This window comes from Melanotaenia boesemani, chromosome 7, assembly GCF_017639745.1.
Source record: "Melanotaenia boesemani isolate fMelBoe1 chromosome 7, fMelBoe1.pri, whole genome shotgun sequence".
Classification (NCBI taxonomy): Eukaryota; Metazoa; Chordata; class Actinopteri; order Atheriniformes; family Melanotaeniidae; genus Melanotaenia; species Melanotaenia boesemani.
The window spans coordinates 14,079,848-14,106,599 of record NC_055688.1 but is presented as its reverse complement, the minus strand read 5'-3'; the positions used below and the strand labels follow the sequence as shown (position 1 = coordinate 14,106,599).

At 37.5% G+C, this 26,752-nt stretch overlaps 1 protein-coding gene across 1 annotated transcript in view; it reads left to right on the top strand.

The window, feature by feature from the left end:
- The first annotated feature begins 1,228 nt into the window (after positions 1 to 1,228).
- The window catches only part of rxfp1 (relaxin family peptide receptor 1), a 47,778-nt gene continuing 22,254 nt past the window's right edge, over positions 1,229 to 26,752 (top strand). The window contains exons 1-5 of the mRNA XM_041990049.1: positions 1,229 to 1,251; positions 13,837 to 13,942; positions 17,193 to 17,264; positions 17,885 to 17,956; positions 26,599 to 26,670. Coding sequence (XP_041845983.1) covers positions 13,938 to 13,942; positions 17,193 to 17,264; positions 17,885 to 17,956; positions 26,599 to 26,670 — 221 coding nt within the window. The 5' untranslated portion in view covers positions 1,229 to 1,251; positions 13,837 to 13,937. The remainder of the gene's footprint in view (positions 1,252 to 13,836; positions 13,943 to 17,192; positions 17,265 to 17,884; positions 17,957 to 26,598; positions 26,671 to 26,752) is intronic.

Here is a 26,752-nt window from a genome sequence, read left to right as displayed (position 1 = left end):
AAGAACTTGACAAACGTTTGGCAAACCAGAATCTAGTGGCAAGTCTTCCTGTTTCAGTGGTGAATAAAGGATCTTGAGGAGAGGCAGTTGCTTCCAGCCTGAGATGAATGTAGTTAGCAAATATAATTTAAGTTCAGTAAGGCTACTTTATGTCTGGCAATTTTATTTTTAATGTTGTCAGCAAGAAGTATTGTATCTGAGCGGAACACTTAATTATATAATGTTGACATAAGTTATCCTATAATGTTTTATTTTGCCTAAAAGATAAGACAAAAACAGAAGGGAAACGCCACCTATTTACTTCAATCAAAACATGCAAAATGAATACTATGATGGAGCCGCTGTATGTGTGTATGTGTGTGTGTCACTGCAGAGTTTGATGTGTCTATTTGTGATGGTGCCTTTATGTCCATTTGCAGCAGGACTGTCAGTGACTTTGAAAGCTTAGTGATTTTCAAGGTTGCCAGTCCAAATTCATTATCTGAACTGCTTCTGTTTGTTAATGTTTTCCCGGTTCAGTCTGGTGGCTACATATCCTTATTCTCTTCTTTGAAGATTCAAATAGTTTTTGCTTGACTGTGTACTGACTTTGCAGCTATCTGCGTCATTCAACCATGACTAGCTCTATTATTCAAATTTGTGTGATTGCACTAGCCGACCTCCTACTTCATTGCTCTACTCAAGCAAACAGATACCACTGTTATCAAGTTGGTTTTTAACATATCGGGTGAAATGAAAAGAAACTCCTACAGAACTACAGGAACTGCGTGAATTTTTAACAAAGAACACAGATAAACTTTATATATCTTGTATGGAAACAAAAATATCTGATCTTTCCATTATTGTAACACTTTTTTTTTATTTTAGCAAATAAGTAAATGTAAATTAAACAGCAGTTTATTGCAACTAAACTGCTGTTTGCTATTATCAGAAGTATTAAGTTCTGATTTCTATTATTTTTATTAGCCTATTATTTATAATAAAGGAAGAGAAATTACATCGATCTCTAAATTGCTTGTATGTAAGCAAAATCAATAATTCACAAAAGAGCAAATACTAAAAGATCTGATTTGTTTTCTGACCGTGAAACAATTTCATTACCTGAATATAAATGAAAGATGTTTCAAGGGACAGTAATATGTTTGTGTGTCTTATTATCTCTTCCAGGTGATAATAATGGTTGGCCCCATCTTTTTGATAAATATTTTGGAATGCCGAGTTATAACGCCCGGACCAAGTCCAACGTCTGCCGTAAGTACTTTCAGGATACATACTGCTTCTCAGCGTGAGCCTTTCCTTGCTAAATTAAAGAGAATATGTGTTTACTGTTTGTTTCCACATACTGGAATGGTAAGCATGAAATGATGTGAGTGCCATGAAAAAGATCAAATAGTCATTTACTGTACAGAATAGCATTGGTGCAGTGGGAAAATTTGCATACTTTTTCCCTCCCTTTAATATTACTTGTCCATTTCTAAAAACCCTTCAGGCTCATAATCATTATTCATTTCATATGAGACGGACATCACAGTTTTGATAGATCAAATCGGATTTCTGTTTGATGCGTGGCGTTAATGGTAGTTTTCCCAAAGATTTCCAAAGTATAGGTTCTGATTTTATCACCAGATGTCACACGTTGATATCACCAGTGAACCGATATAACTTGTGCATCAAGTTTTCATTATATTCTCCACTCAGTTTGCCTTCCATTTTCCACTGGTCCTCGCAGTGGGAGGAGGTTCTGCCTTGTTTCAACACTGAATACATTTCTGTTTTGTCTTTTATGTGAGAGAATAGACACAGTGGTGTTGCTGATTAGGAGAAGGCACATCCTTTTTTTCACTCACCTAATGTTTTATTCACACCCTAAGATCTAGAATCAGAAATGGGCAGGAAAAAACAAAGTAAGTCTGTTACAGCTCTGGTGGTCTCCACGGTTTCTTTAACACTGATGTACTTGTGATGTTTAGTTACATTTCTGAACAAGTGTAAATCCATTTTCAAGGTCATTTTCCTAAATGAGTGAGGAGGTGAAGCTCAAATTTAAGCTTTACATCTTGTTCAGCATGAACTTTTTTATATGAGAATTCAGTATAAAGGAGGCATTTTGCCTGTTAAACCATCAGGCACTATCAGCAGCCTCTGTAAAACCAAGATAAAAGAAAACCATGAAATGCAGTTTGTGCATTATGAATATTAAAAGCTTTCTAGCTTTGGTTTTTTATTCCTCCTGTTTGCTTGTATTTGCCTTGTGAAGTATCTATAGCAGTATTGATATGTAAAAAGACATGAACAATGAAAGTGATGAAAAAGTGTCTGTTTTTAAATAGCAGAGTGCATCTGCTGTGCAGCACCACCATATTCTTTATACAAGCAATCACAAAAGACACAATGAACAAATACCACAATTACTCAAGATAAAAGGATTCAACTGACAACCGCCCAGAGTTTATATAGGACATCAGATATGTAACCTAGTCTGAAAACTAAATATTCAATAATATTACAATAAATACCTTTTTAGAAGGTCTGTATTTACGTCAAATGATTATGAAGTTATATTTCGAAGTTATATGGAAACCTCTAAAGTCCCCCAACATTATGAGTCCAAACAGGTGGGAGGGAAATAAATGCTCCTTTCCCACAAAATAGAGAGGCTTGTGTCCTCACTGATGTTTTTATAACAGGAGTGGGCAGCATTACTTTCCAGTGAGCCATCCTGAAATTGCTAAAGAAATAGCTCTGTTTTACGTGCTTGTGTAACAGCTATTTATTATTTGTGGATTTTTGATTGCTTTGTAAGCTATCACACAAGTAAATTTTGAGGTTTGCTTTTCTTGTCTCTTGATGCTGTAGTCTTAAAATTGTGATAACTTTGTGGAGTGCCAGTGACACTCATGACAAAATAGCTAGATCTTGTTTGTAAAAAAAAGATTTTTTAAGTCTGCTTCTACATCACACACTTACTTGCCTCTCACTATTTTATCTAAATTTACAAATATGTCATTGGTGGTATTAAGTGACATGGCATTTGAGATGCTTAACTTTGTTCAATGTTCATTTAAAAAGAACTAAATGTTTGTGGGTTTGTTGACAAACTTCCTTTGCCCACCTTAGCTACTAAAAGACTCGGGGCACATTCAAACTACCACTATTTGGTCCTTATTAAACGAACCCTGGGTCACTTCCACTGATAGTCTGGTTTGTTTGAATTGGTGTGAATGTGCATTTGCACTCTGGTGTGGTGTTGCAAGTGAACCCTGGTGTGGTTCGCTTGTAGTGTGAAAGCAAACTGACTGAACCAAAGAGAGGAAGTGATGGAGGAAACATTGCAGCACAACATGCTGAATATATGAAGCAGAAACCCCAAGACTGCAAGGAAGTTTTTGTTGCTCCAGTTTTTACTTGCAGTGAACGAGTGGTTTGCAGTCCTGGAAAATCGATGAACCAGATTCTCTTGTTTTATCTTGTTAGTCAGTGGTCGTTCCAGGGAATATTGCCCCCAACAGGCAGTGGTTGTAACTGCGGGATGTCCCGGCAGTTCGGTCCACTTCAATAAAGTGCAGTGTAAAAGTGGACCAAACCAAAGGAAGGTGCAAAACCCAATCGAGCCAAGTCCACCAGACTATCATGGTATAAATGTACCCACAATATCTGGTTGCTTTTGAAACAAATCTTAGTAACAATAATCTGGTGAACTTAACAGAAATAAGATTTCTTTTCTCTTCATTACCCATGCTAAATTGCATCTTTCCCAACCATTTTATTTTTTTCTTTTTACGTACATATGTATTTTTTGGCTACAGATGTACATATATTAATGGAGATTAAATTATGTTAAATGTGATTGAATTAGGAGTGACACAATCACTTAATTTGTCCTCTCCTGTTCACTTCCTCATCAGTTGTAAAGACGCTTCTTGTCCTTTCGGCTAATCTCTGAACCTCTGGTCAGCTCAGCTGCCACATTTACTGCGTCAAACTAGCGGCCATTAGATGTGATGCATGCTCATATTGTGATGGTTGCATTAATTCACTGAGACAAGATTCTTCCGCTCTGGGTCTGTAGCGGAAATGGAAAGTAATAGAAGCTGTCTTCTGTGAAAAGTAATGAAGGATTGCTCGCAATGTTAGATTTTTCACTGGGTGCTTTTTTCTGGGAAGGCTGGAGGGTTGAGATGGACGTGTGCATTACGAGACAAGGGGCTGATATATTACATCTAACTAATGTTTAATCAAATCCAATAAAATTTAATTTGATTTGCTTTTTAAAATTATTTATAAAGCACTTTACATACATAAGTAGCACAAATTGGTTTACATAATAAAATGCACACAAAAACAATGTTTGCAAACACAGTCTCCTCCCCCCCAAAAAATGTTAACATTATAATAATAATATCTGGCTTGACACTCATATGAAGAAACATTATCTTGGGGATTCGTCTACACCAGGAGCCACCATTAGCACAGAAGCTGCCACCATGGGGACAGCCCAGGTCTGGGAAGGCCAGGACCTACACCACAGCCATTTGGGCTGCAGTGCAGGCCCCTTATCCACCCAGAGGCAACCAGCGTGACATTTGAAACGTTGTCTGTGAGAATACACACTAGTTTCTTTTCCCCCAGGTCCTACGTAGCTATTGTTTGTCTCAGACCAGTAGCTATGTTCTGTCCGGTGTGATCTGGAAAAAATTAGTCTGGAGACATTTCGTTTTCATGTTGAAATCGGCATCAATGAAATGTAGCGTGACATATATACGGCTCTATGGTGCGGCTTGACCACAGATCCGTAGTGGTGGCGGAACATTGGACTGTAACCACATCCTTCACAACACCCTCACAAAATTCATCATACAGGGCAGGGAGAGACACTCAACTAAAAAGGTGACGAGATGGCAATGATACCGTTTGTCCAAAGTGTTGATGAGTTTCCTAAATCTGTGTTGTTAACTGGCACTGGTCTTTGGCAAGGAAAAAAGTTATGTTGGTTTATAATGTTTGTTATCTCTGTCATGACCATGGGCTGTGTTTGTGTTTTTAAGTTCTGTCATGATTATGTATGTATTTTTTTAGTTATGATTTTGGTTTATAGTTCTGGTTTTTGTCATGTTTAGTTTAAGTTTTTTTGTGCTCCTGTGGTTTCTGTTCTGACTTCATGTGTTTAGTTATTGTCATGTTTCCAGTTTTTGTTCTTGGTTTTTGGTGTTCAGGGCTTAGTTTTGTGTTTCTTTGGTTTTTGTTCATTAGTGCACCTTGTCTGATTGCTCATTCACAACACCTGTGTTTAATTTGTCAATCTGTGTATTTAAGTTCTCGGTTTTCAGTTACTCCTCGTCAGATCCTTGTGGTTCATTCACTGCATTGTGTGGTTCCCTGTTCCCGAAATTTGCTTTGCACCAGCACCGTTCTGCATGTTGCCTCATTCTGCCTGCGCTTGGGTCCTCACCTCCGCCAACACTTAATAGAAGGATCTGACCAGAAATTGAACCAGCAGACAGAAGGAACCGGCCCAGCACAGACCCGGCGGGTCTACCCTACATTCCCTGCAGTACTGGAGAGATGGCTATGGGGGAGTGAACCCTGGATGGATTATTCCCCTGACGGACTGGTCTCATTTAGATGAGGCGGAAATGGTGAACTGTCTTGAGTGGCGGATTTCTCAGATGGAGGATTCACCTGAGAGATCCCCATTGTGGGGGTCTAGACTGGCAATCTGGACACCTTCAGGCAGACCCACACCATAGGGGCTTGCACGGACTGCAACGGGACCTAGAAGCAGGTGAGGCTGTATACAACCTCGCTGCACACCAGTTCCAAAGTCCACGTCGCCAGCACTGCAACTCCCTACGCCGGCTCCAAGATCTTGCCCAGCGCTGCAGACTTCCGGCGCCGGCAACCCAGTCCTGCCCAGCTCCACAGCCTCCGACGCCAGCGCCCCAGTTCTGCCCAGCTCTTCAGCGTCCGACGTCTGGCAGCCCAGGTCCATGCTGCCTCCAGTGGTCCCTGGCCCTGAGGGGGTCTACAGGCAAGACACTCTCTTCTGGTTCCTGTTCTCAAGGGGGTCTACGGTCGAGACGCCTCTTCTACTTCTGTCCCTGAGGGGGACTGTGGTCGAGACGCTCCCCACCTGCTTCTGGTTCCCGTTCTGCATCCTGCCTCATTCTGCCTGCGCTTGGGTCCTCACTTCCACCAACACTTAACAATCTCTCTGGGTCTCTGGGAGCTGATGGATTATTTAGTCCCAAAAATTGAACATCTTTCTATTTTCTTGTGGTGCATCGCAAGCCCCTGTGTGGATGTCTACATGAATGAGCACATTTCACAGGCACAAATGTTGCCTCTCACTTGGCTGGAGAAGGGCAGCGATTATGCACCTCATCGCTCAAGTTCTATAGGAAGCGAATGCAGAAGGAGCAACGTCGGCTCCCGTGTGTCCAGTGGACAATTTGAGGGCATTTGAGGTGTTTGCAGCTCGAGTTGAATAAAGCCAAAGCTTTTGGGGCTGTGGGAAGAGTCTTCAGCAGAGCGCTGCAATGCCAGTGGCGCTCAGTTTGCAACTGAAAACAGCATAAGAGTAAACTGAGAAGGAGCAAATAATCGGATCATTTCATTTTTATGATTGTTGAAAACCCAGGTTGTAACTGAATAAAAACAACCTTTGTCTACAATTTCACTTCAACAGTAATTTGGATACAGGTCGTTAGATATAAAGAATGTTTGTGTCTAAATTACTCTTCTTCAGAAGGGGCTTCACCACTGCTGTTTTACAGGAAGATGGGAAGACACCTGTCTGAGGGGAGGCTGAATGTGATTGCATTTATTCTACTTTTGACTTGGTCTGCAAAGTCATGCACATGTAAAATCTGATGCTGTGATGGAGGACTTGTTAAAATTTGTGTTTATTAAAAGATCTATTGTTTTAAAAAGGAATCTGTTTTTATTGTCTGAAAAAAGATTGGAAAAGTGGAGCGTGGTCTGGTCTGTTTTATAGTAAATTTCTTAGTTTTTCCACGATGGTATGAGTTTGGATCTAATCGTTTTTAAGTGGAGCTGCAGCATCAATGGCTGACTTTATTTACTGTTAAAACTGTCTACAGTAAAACTGCATGAATCAGGTTAAATCTGAGCAGGAGTTCGGTTTAAAATGTCAATAAAATTTGCAGCCACTTCAGGAGTTATATATCGTTTCCTCACAGTGGGCAGACCATAGGCTATGACCAGGTCCAGGGTGTGTCCTCTGTTGTGAGTAGGCTGTGTAAAATCCATACTGTCTAAAAGGTTTAAAAACTCAGAGGTCAGAGTTGTAATCAACGTTTAAGTTAAAATCACCAGTTATTAAAATTCAGTTGTATTTAATATGCATGTCAGATAAAAGATCAGAAAATTTCTGAATAAAAGAGGAGGAAGGCTTAGGTGATCTATGAATTGTAATATATAAAACAGGTGAACTGTGAGCAACTGAAGCAATGATAATTGCATCAATAGCTTTAAATTCAATTGTTTACATTATTTCAACTGTATTAAATTAGCATATTTTTACAAATGAGGACAGCTTTTCCAGGTTTCTAATCTTTGAGCAACAGTTGACAATTAATACTATTGTCTTGCTTTATTATTAATTTTATACAGCAGGTGATTATATGGGTAATTTTACAGGGTTGCTGTGTGTGAAGTGCAGCTTGTTTTTTTTTTTTTTATCTTGGAAACTTGTCAAGGAATTTCAGCTGCCCCCATTTAAGATGGTAACAGGCAAAATGTCAGATGACTAACATTACCACCTGTGGTCATGCTGTTGCATCTTTTAAGGCTTGTCTTGTTGGCAGAGCGAACAGAGTAAATATTCCTGCGCTCTCGAAGTTTATTCAGTGTAAAATGTATGGTTAATCCATTTATTTATAATGCCTTGTTATATCTGGTAAAAGTAAATGGAAAATAAATGTACTGGATGCTTCACACATCTGAACATGGAAACATTGGGAGAGTGTATCTAATTCAAGACAATATCTTTACTTTCTATAAACATGCTATGCATGTAGAAAATAATCAGACACCAAAGTATTTGTTGATGGAACAATTTTTCACCATTACTCTTGATTTGATGCAGTGTGATATAATTTTTGTCATTTATGTTTATGGATGTTATTTGTGTCTTTAAATGAAAAAAAGCTGTTTTTAATAAATGTGGTGTAGGTCATTCAGGCATTTTTTCCACTTCTGTAATTAATAGATATTTAATGGTGTTCCTCACTTTGACAAACAACTCATATTTAGCACATATTTGATGCTGCGTATATAGCTATAATGTGTAGTTATAATATCATATGTCATAAAAAGGGTCACTCTTAACCACATTGTAAGGTGATAAACATTTAATAATAAATTAGGTAATAGATGGTGTACTTTCTTTTGACCTTATCAAGGGTGTTTAACATCATGCTCTTTGTTTTCAGTGTTTATGTATTAGCATCTAGCTATCTATTTGGATTCCATGCATGTTTGATCACAATGTCTCACCATACAGGTGCTCAGATTTGTTGTGTTACTGTTGTACATAATTGATGGTCAACATATCTTACAGGCTCATGTCTAAATTTCCTTTCTCCCTTTAAAATCCCTGTTTCCATTTTAGATTTAATGGTGTTTTTATCATGTGGTAGAAATCTTCTTTCTTTCCAGAATCTACAACAAAATCTCTAAAAACTCTTTAATAGTATATTTGGGACATCAACTTGTTAATGGAATATTGTTTTGGTTCTGGTTTTCTAATGTTAATGTACTGGAAATGCAACACTCAGGCTTTTTACAAGAAAGAATAGAGCCGACTACTTCTTGGGAAAGGTTAGGTTTTTCATCATTTCCAATATGATGTTGCTCAGCTTCTATTAGTCTGTAGTGGCAAGTGCAATCATCTTTATAGCCATCTGTTGGAGCACCAGCATTAGACACAGAGTTTGAAAGGAAGTGAACAAACTGATAAGGAAGTCTTGCTAGGAGGTGACTCTGGACTCCCTGGGACTGATTATCCAGTTTTCCATCCATTTTCTATACTCGCTTAATCCAATTCAGGGTCACAGGGGGGCTGGGGACTGATTATGCCTAGAAGAATGTTGAAAAGGCTGCTCACCAGAATGGACAAAACTGCACACCATCTTCCAAGTGAACCTGGAGATTGCTTATCAAGGACAGTACATCTTTAATGAGTTGGGATTTGTATTGAATTTTTACAACTCTCTGCAAATGCACATACATATGTTTTCCTTTTTTCCTACTGATTTTATTCTGTGCAGAATCCCTTCAATTAAAAAAAGTAGCAGAGGTTAGGTTGTAGGTTATTACAAGTTAATTAAGAACCCAAAACTCATGACATAAATATACAAATTGTTAAAAGAATTGGTTATCATTACAAATGGACACTAATTACGGGTTCTGGAATATCTGTATCAAATGTAAAATCAAGACTTCAAATCAAAACTGATTAAAATTTCATTTGAAATAATTATGTTATTGCACAGTGTTTTTAGTGTTGTGATTCTCCCAAGCCTTCCCATGTCACCCTCACCTTTTATTATTCAACAGGCATGTTTCCTTTTCCTCAACTAGCTTAGCTTGGTTTCAGGACTGTTGGCAGTGTGAGCCAAGGGCTTATCTTAAAAAAAGAAAAAGGGTTAGAAAAAACGTGTGCTTCCAGAACTTTTAGTCATGAATTATTAATACAGATTGTCAAGTGTAATGAGTCAATACAGTCCTGATAGTTCTGATTGATGTTATTGATGTTTTAGATAATGTTGAAGATGCTTTGCTGAGGTGTCATTGACAGCATAGAGGTACATTTGTGTTTTACTATCAGGAATTGTGACTATTGCTGCAGTGGCAGAGAAAAGATGTTTCTGTTTATATGCAAAGAATTTGGCTGGAAAAGGGCAATTCTTATGGAAACCAGGGGCTTTCTAGACTTAGGCACATTATTTAAATCCCATTTGTGTTTTTTTCTTGGATTTTCTTGTATTTAATCTTTCTTTGTTTAGCTTGCTATTACTTTGCAATATTCAGCTTTTCTATATTGTTTCTACTGAAAATCAAATAATGGCTGATAAATGGAAGAAATAATATTATGCCAATGTCACAAGGATTACATCAGGTCGTTTAATTGTTGAACATTTTCATTTTAACAAAAATGTTTCACCAGGATAAAGTGCACACTGTAATTAAAAAAATATATATTGATTGGTTTTACCAAGTGGTTTGTGCTCAACTACATGGAAAATTAGTGCCATCAGCTGTTTATTCCCATGACCCACAACAGTTATTGGCAGTGAAAGAGTCCCTAGCCAGCTTTTGTACCCTCCATTACAAATGCTCTCTGTCTCCTCCAATTTAATAACAGCAAATGGGGCACCAGCTATAATTGCCTGCATTCGCTACAGCCATGTTCATGAGCTTTTAGATAGTGACACAATTATTGCAAGTTTTTCTCTGCACTCCAAAAAAAATGGATTTGAAATGAGACAATCAAGTTGAGATTGAGAAATGTAAATAAATATATTTCTGTATTTCACTGTCCTAGTACTTGTAGAAGGTGGACTGTTTTGGGACAATGAGAGATGTGGAACAAGAGAAATGCTTTATACGATGTGCAAATGAATTCCATCTTGATGATGGGTGGCATTTTAGGAGTCTGGCAGGGCAACATGTCAAATTTTTCCATTAGGATTCCAGAGAGCAAAATATTAATGAACTCATATCAACACATGTGTTTATGTTGCTTTACCTTTTAAAATATTTAGTTTTGATTCATTGTGGTGAAAAAAAATTCATTGCTTCTGCATTCAAGAAGCCACGGGGCCTGTGCACGATTTGCAAATTTGATGCAAGTAAGTTTAATTATTTACTATATTTATTTAACTATTTAAGGAGAAATTTGTTGCCTTTTTACCTCTTCTTACTATGATATCAATCTTAAACAGAAACCATACCTCAGCCTGCTTTATATGTTGAGCTGTTTAGAAATTCAATATGTGTTACTGCACTCTTTACAACAAATACTGGCATTGGTCATTTTTTTTTTAACACAAAGGGTTTTATGGGATTTTGTCAATAGATTTAATGGCAAACTCTGTGAATTTGTAAAATGTATTTTTTAAAATATGTATGAACAGTGTCTACTTTCCTATACAGCCTATATTTGTACTTGCACTCATCATCAAAGCAGATATGTTTTGGCGGAAAAATGGCACCCTGGGCAACTCACCTGTGCCTTTGCCCTTAAAAACACAATTCACAGGATCAAAGAAGTTGGAAACACCTTCATCATAATTTAGTGATTCATGATTTAGGCCCACTGCTTTGGGCAATGTTGTCCTAGATTTCCTTTCAACTGAAACTGAAAATGGCCATAGGTTAACTGCTGTTATTGACCTCAGCAGAGAAAATAAAGCAATGTCTTCAGTTCCCTCAGTTTATCTTCTCTGAGGCTTAGCCATTTCTTCGTTTTCGTTATTTTGCAGCATATCTGCTTAAGTCTTTCTTCAGTGAGATTTGGTGGCAAGTCCCTTTTAGGGCTTTATATGGGATTACACAGGCTTTACAATTATTTAGAAGTCAGTTATAACATTTTCCAAATTTCTTTTAAAGGACTTTAATAGATTTCAAAGTGATCTGTAACATTTTAAATGCATTATTATCCCACAGCAAAATTATTTATTAATATTATAAAGAACTGTTTCTTTTTTTTCTTTTGTTGTGACTTTTTTTCTCATTGACTTTTTCTTACAGATAAGATGAAGCATCATTACCCATAAATGTTGAATTCACACTAATATCTGAGACTGAAGCCAAATTGAAAGATTCGTTTTGATTGATGTTAAATAAATGTTCAACCATGACTGACACTTTTTAAATATTCATTCAGTTTCCCTCTAAGAACTCAGTCTGAGCTCCATTTTGGTTGATTTAATATTGAAACAATGTTTGTGAAACAGTATTAATTCAACTCTCATCTAAAATCCATTTTGTCTTTTTTCCCATTTATTAAAAATGCAAGCAGTAAAGGTCGATTAACTTCATCCCAACAGCACATGAAAAGGGAATAATCAGACACTCATTATCTTAAGTTGATTAGTTATTATTTTTTGGTAAATTTAATATTTATTGGTTTTATTTAATGTTTTTTATTTTTTTATTTTTATGTTTTTTTTACTTAGTGTTTGGATGATCTTTGCTGTACACTTTGCTTTTATTTGCATTGAAATTTTCCTGCTGAAGGACTAATAAAGTTATCAATAAGCATCAAGGCAATATATATTCTGTAATATGAATCATCAGCTGAAGAAGCCCCAAGCGGATGGTTGACCTGTTTTCAAATATGAGGCTATCACCAGAGAACATCACCACCATCAGAACAGAAACAGATAAAATCTTCAATCTTGACTGGGACTGGATCAGCATACAGTCGCCAACAGCTGGAGAAATTTTTCATTTTTCATTCATTATCTGTTTAATAGATATGCCAGTCTTAGTAAAAATGCATCCCTTGCATTTTATCAAATATTTTGCCATAGTCTTTTTTGTTAATAAATAAAATGTTAATCTTTATAATAATGGGACAACTGGGATTTCACTTTGGTAGCACCCATCAAAGAATTGTTTAAATGAGTGTAACTAAAACTTATGGAATTTTACTGTAAAGATGGGAAGCAACAACTTATTAAGTCAGCATGTTCAACAGTTTTAATTTTTTTTTAATAATCCTCAACAATTACAATTCCATTAGAAAACCCAAACCTTTTCTGTGCCTAATCTGTTGAAATTCCTCTGAGCCTAAAACCTTGGATATTTTGCATTGTCTAATAAAATGAAAAGTAAAAATAAACACAGGCAATGGTGTATGTTTCGTTCATCATTGCTGAAAATTGTAAAATTGCATTCAGCACTTTGATGGTAATACTGTTGATACATTTTAAGAAATAAATTGGTTTAAGTAGTTAATTGTTTATTATTGAATGAATATTTTATTATAGCCTGTCTAAATAAAAAAGAAACATATTTGTGCTCACCATAACGAAACATTTATTGTTTTAAAATCATAAATACAGTGAATGTATAAAAATTACCACAACACAGCTTTTCCAAAACCCATTGATGTGTTCAAATTTTAGTTTGTAGTGGTTCTAATCCTCAGTGCATTTAATAAACTGATGCAATGCAAATTAATTATTAAGCATGCCTGAAGCAAACATTACTGAATTCATTTGACTTGTAATGGCCAATATTGCTCTACAAGAAATGTTTTTAACCGGAGCTTTGATATTGTCTTGCAACATCCCTCCATTTAAGATGACTTTTTCTGCATTTCTGGCTCCATTGATTTGAAAAACATTTGCTTAGCTAAAATTTGAGTTCAGTGTAATTTGTTTTATATGTATAATTATCTCTGTGTATGTTTGCACCTAAAGAAAAGAGTCTTTCTTTAACTTCCTTGTGTGACTTGTTTTTCACATGTCCTGGAATGCAGAGTAATTTGATTGCACTGGGACTAAGAAGCTTTGCTTAAGCAATTTTATTTGTTTCATTAAATTATATCCTCAATATATAAACTGGAATTTAATTAAGTACAACGCAGCCAGCTTAACCCAGGAATATTAAGTTAATCTGTAAATAAAGATTTTTGCTTGCACCATAAGTCTGTCTTAGTAGTCTACTTTTATTTTTTCCCCGTGCTTTAATGTTAAGGTTTAGATTTCCTCCAGCTCTTCCCTGTCATAAGTCTGCAGGATGAGCATTTGATTGACATATTTTTGATGTCCTTCTCCTTCCACACCTTTCTCATCTTTCCAGTGCTAGGTGTTGTTCCTGAGCTGTGCCAGTGTCGAGATTTGGAGCTGGACTGTGACAGCACTCAGCTTCAAGACATTCCAGTTGTGGCCATAAATGTCACGATGATGTGAGTATAAAATAGCTTCAAATTTTTCAGTTTCATAAAGGTCAAGAAATCCTTAAACAGCATGTTATAAATGAGTTTGGCTATCATAGCTTGTGACAGATGTCCTCCCTCTAAGAACATATCTGAAAGTAAGGACTTGTCATTGCCAAGATAACATTTTCAAATGTAAAAATGGGAAATGTTTCCTTCCAAGGATCTTCCTTGACATTGACACAGTATAATAGAAACCTTAATCCATTACCAAGTCATCTACATCAAACAGCCATTTAGGTTGATGGTCTCTCTGATACTGTCCATGTCAGTGCTGTGGTGCAGACACAAAACAACCTATTTGGATGTTTTGGGAGGTTAAATACATAAGCATAAACAAACTGTTGGCTTTTGGTTTAAAACAGAAAACGAAACACTCATATATTATACACATTCATTCATTCATTTTCTATGCCACTTAGTCAAAATCAGGGTTGCAGGGGGCTGGTTCCTTGAGCCATCCATCCATTAATGAAACTGTTTAAATCAGTTCAGGGTCACGGGGAAGCTGGAGCCTATCCCAGGTGAGAGGCAGGGTACACCCTGGACAGGTTGCCAGTTATATGCAACAGACCAAGATACAAAGACTATTTTAAAAACTTATTTATTATACAGGAATGCTTAGAGAAATCAAAAATAGGAATGGATTTAGTTTTCCATCAATCATTAATTCAGATGTCTAATCGAGGATGGTACTTTTTTGAGGCAGCAATTTACCCATGATTGAGATGCCCAAGACCCTTGTTATACATCACATTTGCTACTGCTGTTCAGAAATCTGAACCTGAATATTTCTAACTATGATAAAACACAGACTGTTTGCATCTAAGTGGACATCTGTTTTAATACTAAGGTGCAGGAGCCCCTCCCCCATCCCCGAAGCTCTCAGCAGCAGTATAATTCAAGGTCATGTGCCTTAAAATGTCTTTGAGTTCATTTAAAGACTGAGTTTTGACATTAATCTGATCAAGATTTACTAGAGAAAACAGGTTCTGTATCTTTTGTCTTTGCGTGGTTGATTCATAGGCTATCTGTGGGTTAGACTGATAACCAGAAAAAGTTGGTGAGTGTTAAAAAAAACCTTCCCTTATTATTAGAGCCATGTAGATAAATGGATTACAAATTACCTCAGGCAGAATTAATAACCAACCTCATCCTTTACTGAGATTGTAGTTTCTCATAGAGAATGTGAAGGTGTTTATGCATGGTGACAGGAGAGCACCACTGTGTGAGGATTTCTTCTGCCTATCATTGCTGTTACCTATATTTCGTGGATATTTAGCATTGTGTTATGAGTAATAGAAATAGTTTGAGACATGATTTTAAAGGCAGATCCCCATAGTTTAAGTGTGGAAATGAGTAAAAGTACAGTATGGTGCTTAAACATATATAGCATGATAGTTCAACAAGATCAGTATGGGTTCATTTGAGAGGGCTGCCACCTGTCAGTCCACCAAGAAATTGCAGAAAAGTGTTGTAACATACAAGTTAAGGAACGAAACGGGTCAAAAATTATTGTATTAAGATTTCCCAAATGTCCAAAAACTGACCACTTCCAGAAACTTGCGATATCTGTGTGTGAAGGGAGCCTTTAATCCGTTAAAAGCTTTGGAATCACCTGCTGAATCAACTTGTAAGTTCAGGGTCTCTTGATGAAGACAGAATTTAAAGACCACAGAGCTACAGCTTGCCGTTTTTATGGATTCAATTTTCAAGCAACAGTCCTAATGTGATATATATGTGTATGCAATAAGTAATTTGTTATGAAATGTATTTTATTTAGAATACAGAAGCATTTTGCCACCTCATCTACAGAAGGGCAAGTTCAAAATGTCAAACTACAGAGAATTTTTTAATACTCATGTCTGTTTTTAGTTTTAAATGATAATTAAATTCATTGCAGAGGGAGTTCAAAAGTACACTTGACCATTGGGATTTGATTATGCTGCACATATTAAGAAGCTTTCAATATTTAGTTGTCATCTTCAGACCTTAAACAAACTGACTTGAAGGCTCATATAGTAGTGTTCGGCAGCACAGTTTAAAACAGGGTTACGGCCAAGAACCATTGTGCTACTACTATAAACAGCTGATACAATCAGAAATTTTGCATTTAGAGAAAGAAAATTCTTTTAACAACCACAAAAATATCAAATTGGGTGGTGATTACCTGGGCGGCTCACGGCAGACAACATACGAACGATGCTGTTGTCTATGCAGCTAAATTGTTCGTAAAATTTTATGTTCTCAATTAATAAACATTGACTAAATAATTATATTCTTTTAATTTAAGAACCATCAGAACACTTTATGAAAAATAAAATAAAATTTAACCTGAAAATGGGTTATTTTATAGAGGTACCTCTTAAGCCTGGAACACACACAACGATTTTTTTTTAATCTTATGAGATTTTTTATTGTTTGAGACCTTACACGTGAAGATATAAAATCCGGCATTAAACAGTTTTGATCATAATGTAGTGTTTGTTGATAATCTAATCACAGAACAACACACACACAACGATGCTGTCCCGCAACTCATCTACAATCTAGTCTTCTAGCTAGACAAACGTTGAAACGTAGAAGAAGAACCATAGCAACAACTGGCAAAAAACGAAGAAGAAGAAACATAGTAACAACTGGAAAACACAACACAGCATGGAAGGGGATATATAGGACGAGGGAATGATGGTGGTCTTGGGACGATTTTTAACAGAAAAAGCCAGAACTGAAAAAATAACAATGGAGATGGTGTGAACATGGACTTTATTTGCTTCCTTTTTCCCCAGCCATCTCGCTCTCTGATTGGCTACATTCTGTGCCACATCACCATCCACGCAGTCACATTGCACGAGTCATCAGCGTTCCTCAGAAATCGGCTCTGAAATATTGTACATGTTCAATATGCCCAGTTGTCGGTTACAACCCGTTTCGGAGCGGATTATCGGGACAAATTGGCTCGTAACACACCATAGGCCAAATGATAATTGGACAGAGAAATCTCACGATGATCAGGCGTTTGCCATCAGAGGTTGGGAAGAGGCAAAATCAGGACAAAAGCAGCCCAAAAATCGTTATGTGTGTATCAGGCTTTAGTGTCTAATGCAAGTGTTTTTAGAGGAGCTCGTATGCTATTTTATTTTATTTTTTTTTTTTTTATTTATTTTTTTTTTTTAAGGGAAAGCTGTAAATGAGTGTTTGTGGTTTTTCTGTTTCCCAGGTCCCTACAAAAAAATGAACTTCATATACTGAAAGCCTTTGGGTTCTTTAAGTACCAGAGTCTACAAAAACTGTAAGTTTTTCATCTATTTTCTTCCAAATAAGTATTAAATGCATAAAATCTTTATTCGGCTATGCATAACATTTTAACTCAAAGTTTGAGTGGCAAGAACAACAAACAAGCTTTTATCTAAGGCTAAGAGGCTAAGAGGTCCACTGGGAATGCTGACAGAGGTGATTGTTCTGCTTTGCATATGAATCTGTTCATTGTAGACCTAGCATCGTCTTTTTTATCAGCCTCACACAGCGTCACAGACAGTGGCACCACAAGAAAAGGTCTGATCTCTTGCCAGGAAACATTTGGCAGCATCAGATGGTCACCCTCCTGTCAATTTGACCAGACAGCAAAGTTTTCTTAGATGTGCATAAACATGCATGACAATGAACACAACTATAGGCAAAGGCTTATGTATCTGTGGGATATGACAAAGGATGCAAGATACATACATAGTGTTTCATAGCAGACAGAAATCTCTTAGTTGGGCTTTTACTCCTAATTAAGACCTTTATTCATGGAAGCTAAGTTGTTTGTGTCACTCAAACACATTTAGGCATTCTCCCTGTTTTCTTTGTAATTTTGTTGGCTTATTACTTCATCAGCCTCCATATGATTTTGTCCTTTTTTTAAAATAGATATCTCCAGCACAACAAAATTCAAGTTGTGAGTCCTGATGCATTCAGGGGCCTTTATAACCTAACAAGACTGTGAGTAAAGCAATGCATTTGGTTATAATGCTTTTGTTAATTGTGAATGGTTCCTCAGAAAGAATCATAAGGCTTGTCAGTGTAATAATCCTGTTGGTGAGCTGGATCCCTTTTAAAGCTGTTTTAATACCTATAAAACAGTTTCAGTATAAACTGAATTTAATTACTTAAATGGCTTTGGTTAGACTGTATTTGTTTGAGCTGTCTGAAACTTTGGAGTTGAAGCTATAGTTATATGAAGATATGACAATGTTTCAGCTAATACAAAACAAACAGATTAGGAACAAGGACGGCTAATCTACAAATTGGAAAATCAATCAATCAAATTTTATTTATGAAGTATTTTTTTCATACAGAAAATTTGCAGTTCAAAGTGCTTTCTAATTTAAAAAAAAAACAAAACAATTCAGAACAACAGAGCTATGATGAAAATTTACTCCCCATGCCAACCACATTACCAGTTAGCCCTTTAAGTAAGTTTGGTTTAAGTGACGTTCTGTTATTGATAAGGGTGGATAGAATAGAATAGAATAGAATAGAATAGAATAGAATAGAATAGAAATACTTTATTAATCCCTTCGGAGAGCCCTCAGGGAAATTTGGGTAGCAGGAACCTCACAGAAACGAAGAGATGATAAAAGTAAAAATAGATTTATTAGCAACAAAAATCTGGGAATTAGTCAAGTCCTGAAAAAGCTGTGGTGATGCAGAGTGGCTGGAGTTCTCCCAAAATGCAGAAGATCTGGAGCCTCATTTATCAAATCTGTGTAGCAAAGCAAACTACAGGTGGCGTCTGTCGCACAAAAAGCAAATTCTGCGCACAAAACCTTTCGGATTTATCAAAACGTGAACACACACACATCCCACGCCTGTTTCTATTCATAAATCAGAATCAACTCTAAAGTTGGCCATGAAAGGTCAGATGACCACCTATAATAAATATTCATCATATCATTTCCATGATGGCTCAGCAGGGGAAAAGAACAAAACAGTGTCATTTTTTGGTGTGTGAGGCAGAGACCCTGATGGACCATGTTGACAAATGTAAAAAGAGTTTATTTGGGGGGCACAGCGTGGGCATTACCAGTGTCAGAAAGGCATAGGAGGGTAGCAGGTGGCAGATGCTGCCAATGCCGTGTCAGAAGCCAGTCTGATTGGATATTTCAGTCAGCAGGGCATCCATCTCCCATGCGGCAGACCAAAGTTTGATTCCCACAAGGGTGAATCGCTTTGGAGAAATGCGTCTGCTAAATGACAGTACTGATTCCGGTAATTAGTCATTTGTTTTAATTTATAAAATAAATATGTACAGATACATCTGAGGTTGAAAGCAGTTTATTTAGTGTTAAAGAATATTTCTTTCTGGTTGCTGGGGGCTCCAGCTGGGTGGGCGGTGTAGACGTACACAATCACTGCTATTAACCAGGTAGACAAGGGGTTGCAGGAAATAAAGACAGTCTGGACAGAAATTAGGACAACAATAAAAAAGCACTGTGTAAGAATAAATAAATAAAAGGAAAGCCACCTCTTGTGCGTTTCATTAGCGTTGCATCACTTCTAGACGCTCTGGCCTCCAGTCTGTGTCCCGCTTTGCTGGAATGAACGACCAAAGCTTACTTTTTGCACTGACTGGTACATGTTGGCAGCAGACTGTCAGCTTATTTAGCTGAAGGTATTTTATAACATGTAAGTTTTGTTTCACAATGACAGAACATATTGTAATGGTTGAGGTTCTTATTAATATCATCTCCCTTTTTCTTAAAAATTCTGTTGTTTTTTTTTCGTTGAGCGTGCACTCTTAGGAGAATTAATATTGAATGTGCGTCTTTGTTTAATTTAGTTTATTATATGTATGTATATATATACATATATATATATGTATATATAAAAATTTTAAGCTTAAAATGCTGAAAAATGTAGAAAAATAGGATATTTTTTCACACTGGTCAGATCTTTCAACGCCATGTCTTTTCAAATTAAAAGTTAACAAAGCTGATGTTCTGACTCATGTTTTATGTGGAAGCAGACATAATTTGCATAGAAATGTTAGCTTTGATTTTCAGACAGTATGTAATATTCCTTTAAATAAGTATAAACAGATGAGGAGTCTGATCTGCACACTGCGTCTGCGGCACCTTTCTTTTCATCTGTACTTGCCATTTTAGTGCAGGATTGCATGGCGTTGCCACAGAGCATTCTTGGTTTTGTTATGTTTGAGAGTGCAGTGCATCATGGGTAATGTAGTGTGAAGTAAGTGTATATATGGGAAAATGTAGACAGTGCAGGACCTCACATAAACTAAACTAAGTTCACATGTCATTGAGCGCTTTCTTTGGAACTCTTCCGTGCACCATACTGCAACTCACTCACCATCTTCTATCATCATGTCCAGTGGCTGAAATGGCCAGAGATGGTGCCCATTTGGCAACTTCCAATCAGATCCACACCAGTCGGTTTGGCCCTTGATAGTCCTGTAGTCACTTTTCAATTTTTAAAAGTTTTTAAAAGTCCTTTGGTACTTGTGAGTGGCCATCACCTTGTTGACCTCCTGATAAAACTTTGCATTTCGGGTTGCTCCATGTGTCCGAAATACGATACGAGAATCAGCCATCGAGCAGAGAAACTGTAAGCACGTCATTGTTGGGCCACAGTAATTGCTTCTGTTGAGCCATTTACTATGTCGACAACTGCAAACATAATAAAATATACTTCTTCTGGTGTTTAATGGCAGTGAGTAAACAGCTTAATCATTTCACTTTTAAAAATGGCGGGGTCCTAAAGTTGCTCTTTTTGACTTGTCCGCTGAAGGCTCCCCTGCTAATCAGTGACCTGCATTTTTAACTTGACTCAGCTCGCTTCAAAACTTGGCAGAGTAGGCTCCAGGAAAGTATCCACTCTGCCCAGGAGAACCCTTGAGGAAAACCCCACAAATCGAGGCAAGTCAAGTAGAGAAGTAGGCACTAGTGGAAAAGGGGCCCTCCAGCATCTCTTGGGTCGTCCCTGGGGCCTCTTCCTAGTGGAACATGCCCAGAACACCTCACCAGGGAGGCAGGAAGCATCACAGCCAGATGCTCAAGCCACCTGATCTGGCTCCTCTTGAAGCAGAGGAGTTGGGACTCTACTCTGAGCCTCTCCCACATGGCTAGTATACTGTCAGTATACTGTCTAGTATACTGAGTTGAAATTATTTTTAAAAACCACCCAAATCTGTAACGACCAACTTATGTCACTGTAATTTTCAACTTTTTGTATTTTCTTGTGGCATATGGAATAAATGTGTGTTTGTGTCTGGGTGCAATGGGCGGCTGCAACCGTATATGACAAATGTATGGTTTTTAGTGTGCCCTGCCAGAGGATTGCAGGTGTAAATTAGCCTAAGACTAACTCTGGTACAATTAATCAAATGGCAAAATTTATGTTTAAATTATACATGGTCCCTTATAAATACAGTATAAACAAACAATAAAAAAAGGGAGAGCCTAGAAAACTGATAAGAAAACTCATTTCAGCTACCCACAGGTCATGACCAGAAGCGAGGGCAGAGACGTAGATTGACTGGTACATCAAGAGCTTCATCTTTTAGCTCAGCTCTTTTTTTCACTGTGACAGTTCATACAGAACTCACATCCGGAGCACCTGTCAATCTCCATTCTTCCCACACACATGAAAACCCCAAATTACTTGAACACCTTCCCTTGGCAAAGGATCTCATTTCCAACTAAAAGAAGGCACTCAACCTTCTTTGGCTAAGGACCATGGTTCTGAAGGTGGATGTGCTGAGCCTTGCCCTAGTTGTACATTCAGCTACGAACTACTCCAGTGAGAACTGGAGATCATGACCCTTGCCCTAGTTGTACATTCAGCTACAAACTACTGTAGTGAGAACTGGAGATCATGACCTGATGAAGCAAACAGGGCTGGGAAAGCAAAAAATAAAAAAGGACAAATTTTGTGTGTGGCAACAACGCACTTTTACCTGAATATTTTGTGGAGACCTAAATTAAAACTCAGGACAGGAAATATAACTAAATAACTTTCGAGAGTTGACGAATTGAGTCTTAAGCTACATATGGGAATCAAAATGGCTGTGACCAGTCAGATTGTCAGAAAAGCATGCCAGAACCTGACCTGGTGAGAAGTCTGATGTAGATAAACAAGGAGAGCCAGCTGGAAGGTTTTCAGAGAGACAGGCATATGAACAAAGCACTGTAGGAACAAAACTGACTGTGAGAAAAAGACAAATGCAAAGTAGCTGGAGACCAGTACATGCAGAGCAAAGAAATTACAGAAAGCTTCTCAAGACAGAAAGAGTAGTCGGCCAGGTGAGAGCTAAGCAGGTATACGCTGCGGGGGCTGACTGGTGAAGAGGAAAGATGAAAGACCAGGTCCAGATGACACAGGAGCATTAAGACAGGCAGGAAATCTAAACAAGACCACAAAGGGGGAAAAAAGATAAAAACTCTGAGAAATAGAGGAATGTGGACATTGCAATGAGTGATATTTTACAATATAGACAGAAGTATATCAACATACTTGACTTCATACTCAGTCTGACAGGATTTATTTGTTCCAAATAAAGTATATTGTTGCACTACAGACTGGGCTGGAGCTTTAGACAGCAGTGGTCTTTCAATTTTGTTTCATCTATTGAATGAGCCCATGTCAGTGATTATAAAGCTGTTCTTTCTTTTCTTTGGAAGAATCTGACTTGACTGAAGGAAAGCTATAAAGCTCTTAAAAAATAAGAGACTGCTATTTATTCTTAAAGGGGTAGTGCACCCAAAAATGTGTTTTCTGAGCTGTGAAAACAGCTGGAGTAGATTTGTTAGTTTCAGACTTATATTCTTTCACAGAGATTCTGAGCAAATGCTCCTACAGTGGGATGGATTTGTCCTTTTGAGGGGTGTAAAAGTAACACCGGACTTTATTGTTTACAGACAGCAGTTCAAATTGTGGCAACGGCAACTTAAAGCAGCACCTCCTTCAGCTGCCACAACCTGCTGTGAGTCTCCACAGCTTTCCAGAGTCTGCTGGAGCTGTTAGCAGGTCAGCACAACAGTGCTAACGGCTCAGACTGATCCGGTTCAGGACCACCTTGTTCATGTGTAGCTGAGGAGAATCAGGAGGGCAAAAGTCTTTCACCTCAAAGACCGCTCTGTGGCGTAGGTGCTTTGTGAATCTCGCTTTGCATCTTGCCAGTGAGCTAAGCTGCTGTCTGTCAATCATTTCTGTGCATCCCGACCCACCCACTCTCCTTTCCCTGATCACCCCAACCCTCCCACCCCAACCCTTGCAGTTTCAGGCATTTTTCAAATTTGGCAGTGGGTGGAGTTATGCAGAAAGTAGGGGGTGTGGTTACACTTTAAATTAGCATCAGCATTTGAGTATTTCTTCCAAATATTTAATTCCTACACAGCTGCTACACACTGCTTTACAAGGACAACGAAACTACAGTCTGGCAGAGGGCGAAAACAACTCATCAAGAACCAGAGGCTGACATCAAGTGACCATCAAACACAGTGTCAAACTGAGACTGGGGTGAAGCGCACACCAAGAACAGCTGGAAACAAGCTGCTACAGACAGGACTGTAATCATGCAACACTCACTTTAATCAGTGAGAAGCAAAAACTTAAGGCTGCGGTTTAAAAAAGACCACAGGAACTGGACAGAAGAAGAACAGAGTAAGGTCATCGTCTCTGAGTCTGATTTTGAGCTTTGCTCAACCTAGTTTGCTTCATGGTTAGATGGAGACCTGGAGAGGCCTACAAGCCACAATGTCTCAGACTGACTGTTAAAAATAGAGGAGGATCAGTGATGATGAGGGGGGACTTCAGCAAGGCTGGAATCAGACAGATGTATTTTTGTGAAGCATGCATTGATAAAGCCAAATACAAGATTATATAACATTTACTTCCTTATGCTAAAACTGTGCTCCCCAACTCAGAGGATTACAGCAGGACAATCCTCCAGGCCACACAGCCAGGGAAATCAAGGTTTGGATGGAGGATCACCATATCAAGAACCGGTCATGGTCAGCTCAATTTACAGATCTGAACCCTATTGAAAACCTCTAGATTGACATCAAAAGGAAGATGGATGGTCACAAACTATTAAGCAAAGCTGAGCAGTTTGATTTTTTTGTAGAAAGAGTGGTAGAAAGTTTCCCAACAGCCATATGAGCAATTTAAGCAGTGGTCTCTTATTTTTTCTGGAACTGTAGCTTCAATCTAAATCTCTGTTGTATTATTATAATTTTGCTTCAAACTGAACTTCCTTCTCACTGCGATTTTTTTCTAAATCAGCCTTGTGACCTCTTTGCCTACATTATTTTTCCCTTTCATTGGGTGTATTTGCAATCACCAGGTATCAATTTAGGCTAACTTTTACTCTGCACTCTTGGAAATTGTTATTCAAACATAAAAATGGCTGCTGTAGCTCAGGAGGAAGAGCAGTTGTCTTTCGACCGGAAGGTAGGCGGATCAGGCTTCCACTGACTACATGCCGAAGTGTCCTTGGGCAAGACACTTAACCCCACGTTGCCTCCCGATATGCCTATCGAGGTATGAATGTGTGTCTGAATGGGTGAATGTGATAAGTAGTGTAAAGTGCTTTGAGTGGTCAAACTGACTGGAAAAAGCGAGTACAAGTCCATTTACCATCCATCCATTCCAAAATCATTTCAGAACTTCCAGAATAACTTGAGAAGTAAAATTGGAGCCAAGAAACCTCATATTTGCATCACATGCACAAGATTCCTGAAGACATCAACAAATTGGCTCTCTCATACTAAGCCAATACAATATCAAAATGAGCCCATCCATGAAAATCCATGGGAGAAATCATGCTGATATCTGCTGCTACTTCATACTCAATCCTGTTGACCTGCATGTTGATTTTCTACACGTTCAATGATATAGTAGATAGGAATTCAAATCAGCACAAATAAGCAGAGAGTCTCATCTAGCATAATCCATATGGCACAGAATAAATGCCTCTATTCTAACTGCATACTTCTGTCAAGGCCTGCTGTGTACCCTGGCACCCCTGAGGAGTATTCCCAGCTGTGGGAACACAACTAATGCAGAGAATTACCTGCTGTGTAATAGTTTTGAATTAGAAAACACAGACAAAGTCAACATCTACTTACCTGATCAGTCTCCAGTATTTGTCAGTGAAAACAGCTAAAGTTCACATGAAACAACTTATAGAGTTGCTTCCACTTCTTATGGGCTGTTAGTTCACACTCCCCAACACACCAAACACTACAACAGGGGTTAACATCCAGTTTGGCATGTATAAATCAAAAAGTGAAGAAATGAGCGAAAACTAAACCATAAGAGGTAACTAGTGAAAAGCTGAGTGCAGAATACATATGAAAATAGCTTTGACTTTATCTAAAGTGTGCTTTATTTATTTGTTGTTATGGTTCCGTGGTTCATATGTTTTGTAAATAATGCATAAAAATACAGCTTTTGAAAAAACAGTAAAAAAAAGTGCTTCTTTACCACACAAACCAATAATAATTGCTAAATTAGGCTAAAATAGAAGTTCTGAGTGATACTAAATGAAGAGCAATTTGGAAATCGTAAGAACTTGATCTTTTGAGGGAGACAATGAATGAAGCAAATCATTTCCATTAGCATTTCCCATTAACATTAATCCATTAGGTTTCACATATTCACTGGCTGAACATTTGCATTTGTAGGTTGTTTTTATGCACTACTGCTACTACAAAGAGATATTTAAACAAAGTGATGTGTAGAACAAAAAAAAAAAGTGGTTATATGTCAAGAACAAAACTGGTTAGTAAGTTCTTCTGTTTCTTACTTAAAAAATTTTGAGAAAGCATTGCTATGCAGCATTTTCATGAAAAAACATCAATAAAAATTATTTATATAAACATAAATAATTAAATGCTTTTAGTTGTACTTCTAATCTGACTTATTTTGCCCTAAAAAATTAGATTGTGAAAATTTTGATTGGCTGTAACTTTAGAAATTTACCAGACCAGGTGGTGAAACCGTTCATTTAGAGGCCTGCACATATGTCCTGTAACAAGAGAAACAGGGTCTTATTAGTGTGTGCTGGAGGCCTTTCACCATTCCACATTAGCTTTGATGATTATCTAAGATCTGAAAAAAAAACATTACATCCTTCCATACCCCTGAATGTAGGACAAGTCATGAACTTTTAACAGTAATTGATAAATTCTAGAAAAACCACACAGAATAAGTAAAACTTTCTTTTTTGACATTGCATGATCAGATTCAGACATATTAGTCACGTTTCTGTCTCAACTGATCACATTAAAAAACTCAAACATTAAATCTGCATCAGTGGGGACTAAATGTCCACAAATGTCCTGATTAGTGAATCCTAATGCGTCACCTGAAATTATCCTGGTTGTTTATACAAATTTATTACAGGAGTCTAAAAGTAGTGTTAAAATGAAAAGCTGTGGGAATAAATATAAATGATTAAATTATGAGCTAATATTTGGTTATAACACAAGTCATTAGCTATATGATGCTGCAGCAGATAATACAGCAGGTTTTACTATTTATTTTTCTGTTTATTTATTCATCTAACATGTTCAGAGATCTTTTTTAAGTATTCTGAATTAACTTGTTTTCTTTTGTAGATATTTGAGCTACAACAAGATAACTGTCCTGATGCCTGGTGTGTTCAAGGATCTGCACAAGCTGGAATGGCTGTACGTCATAGCAGGATTATACAGAAGCATATACAGGGAATCTGTCACACATCTCAGTTAATGCTGTTTCATCAGTTATCTG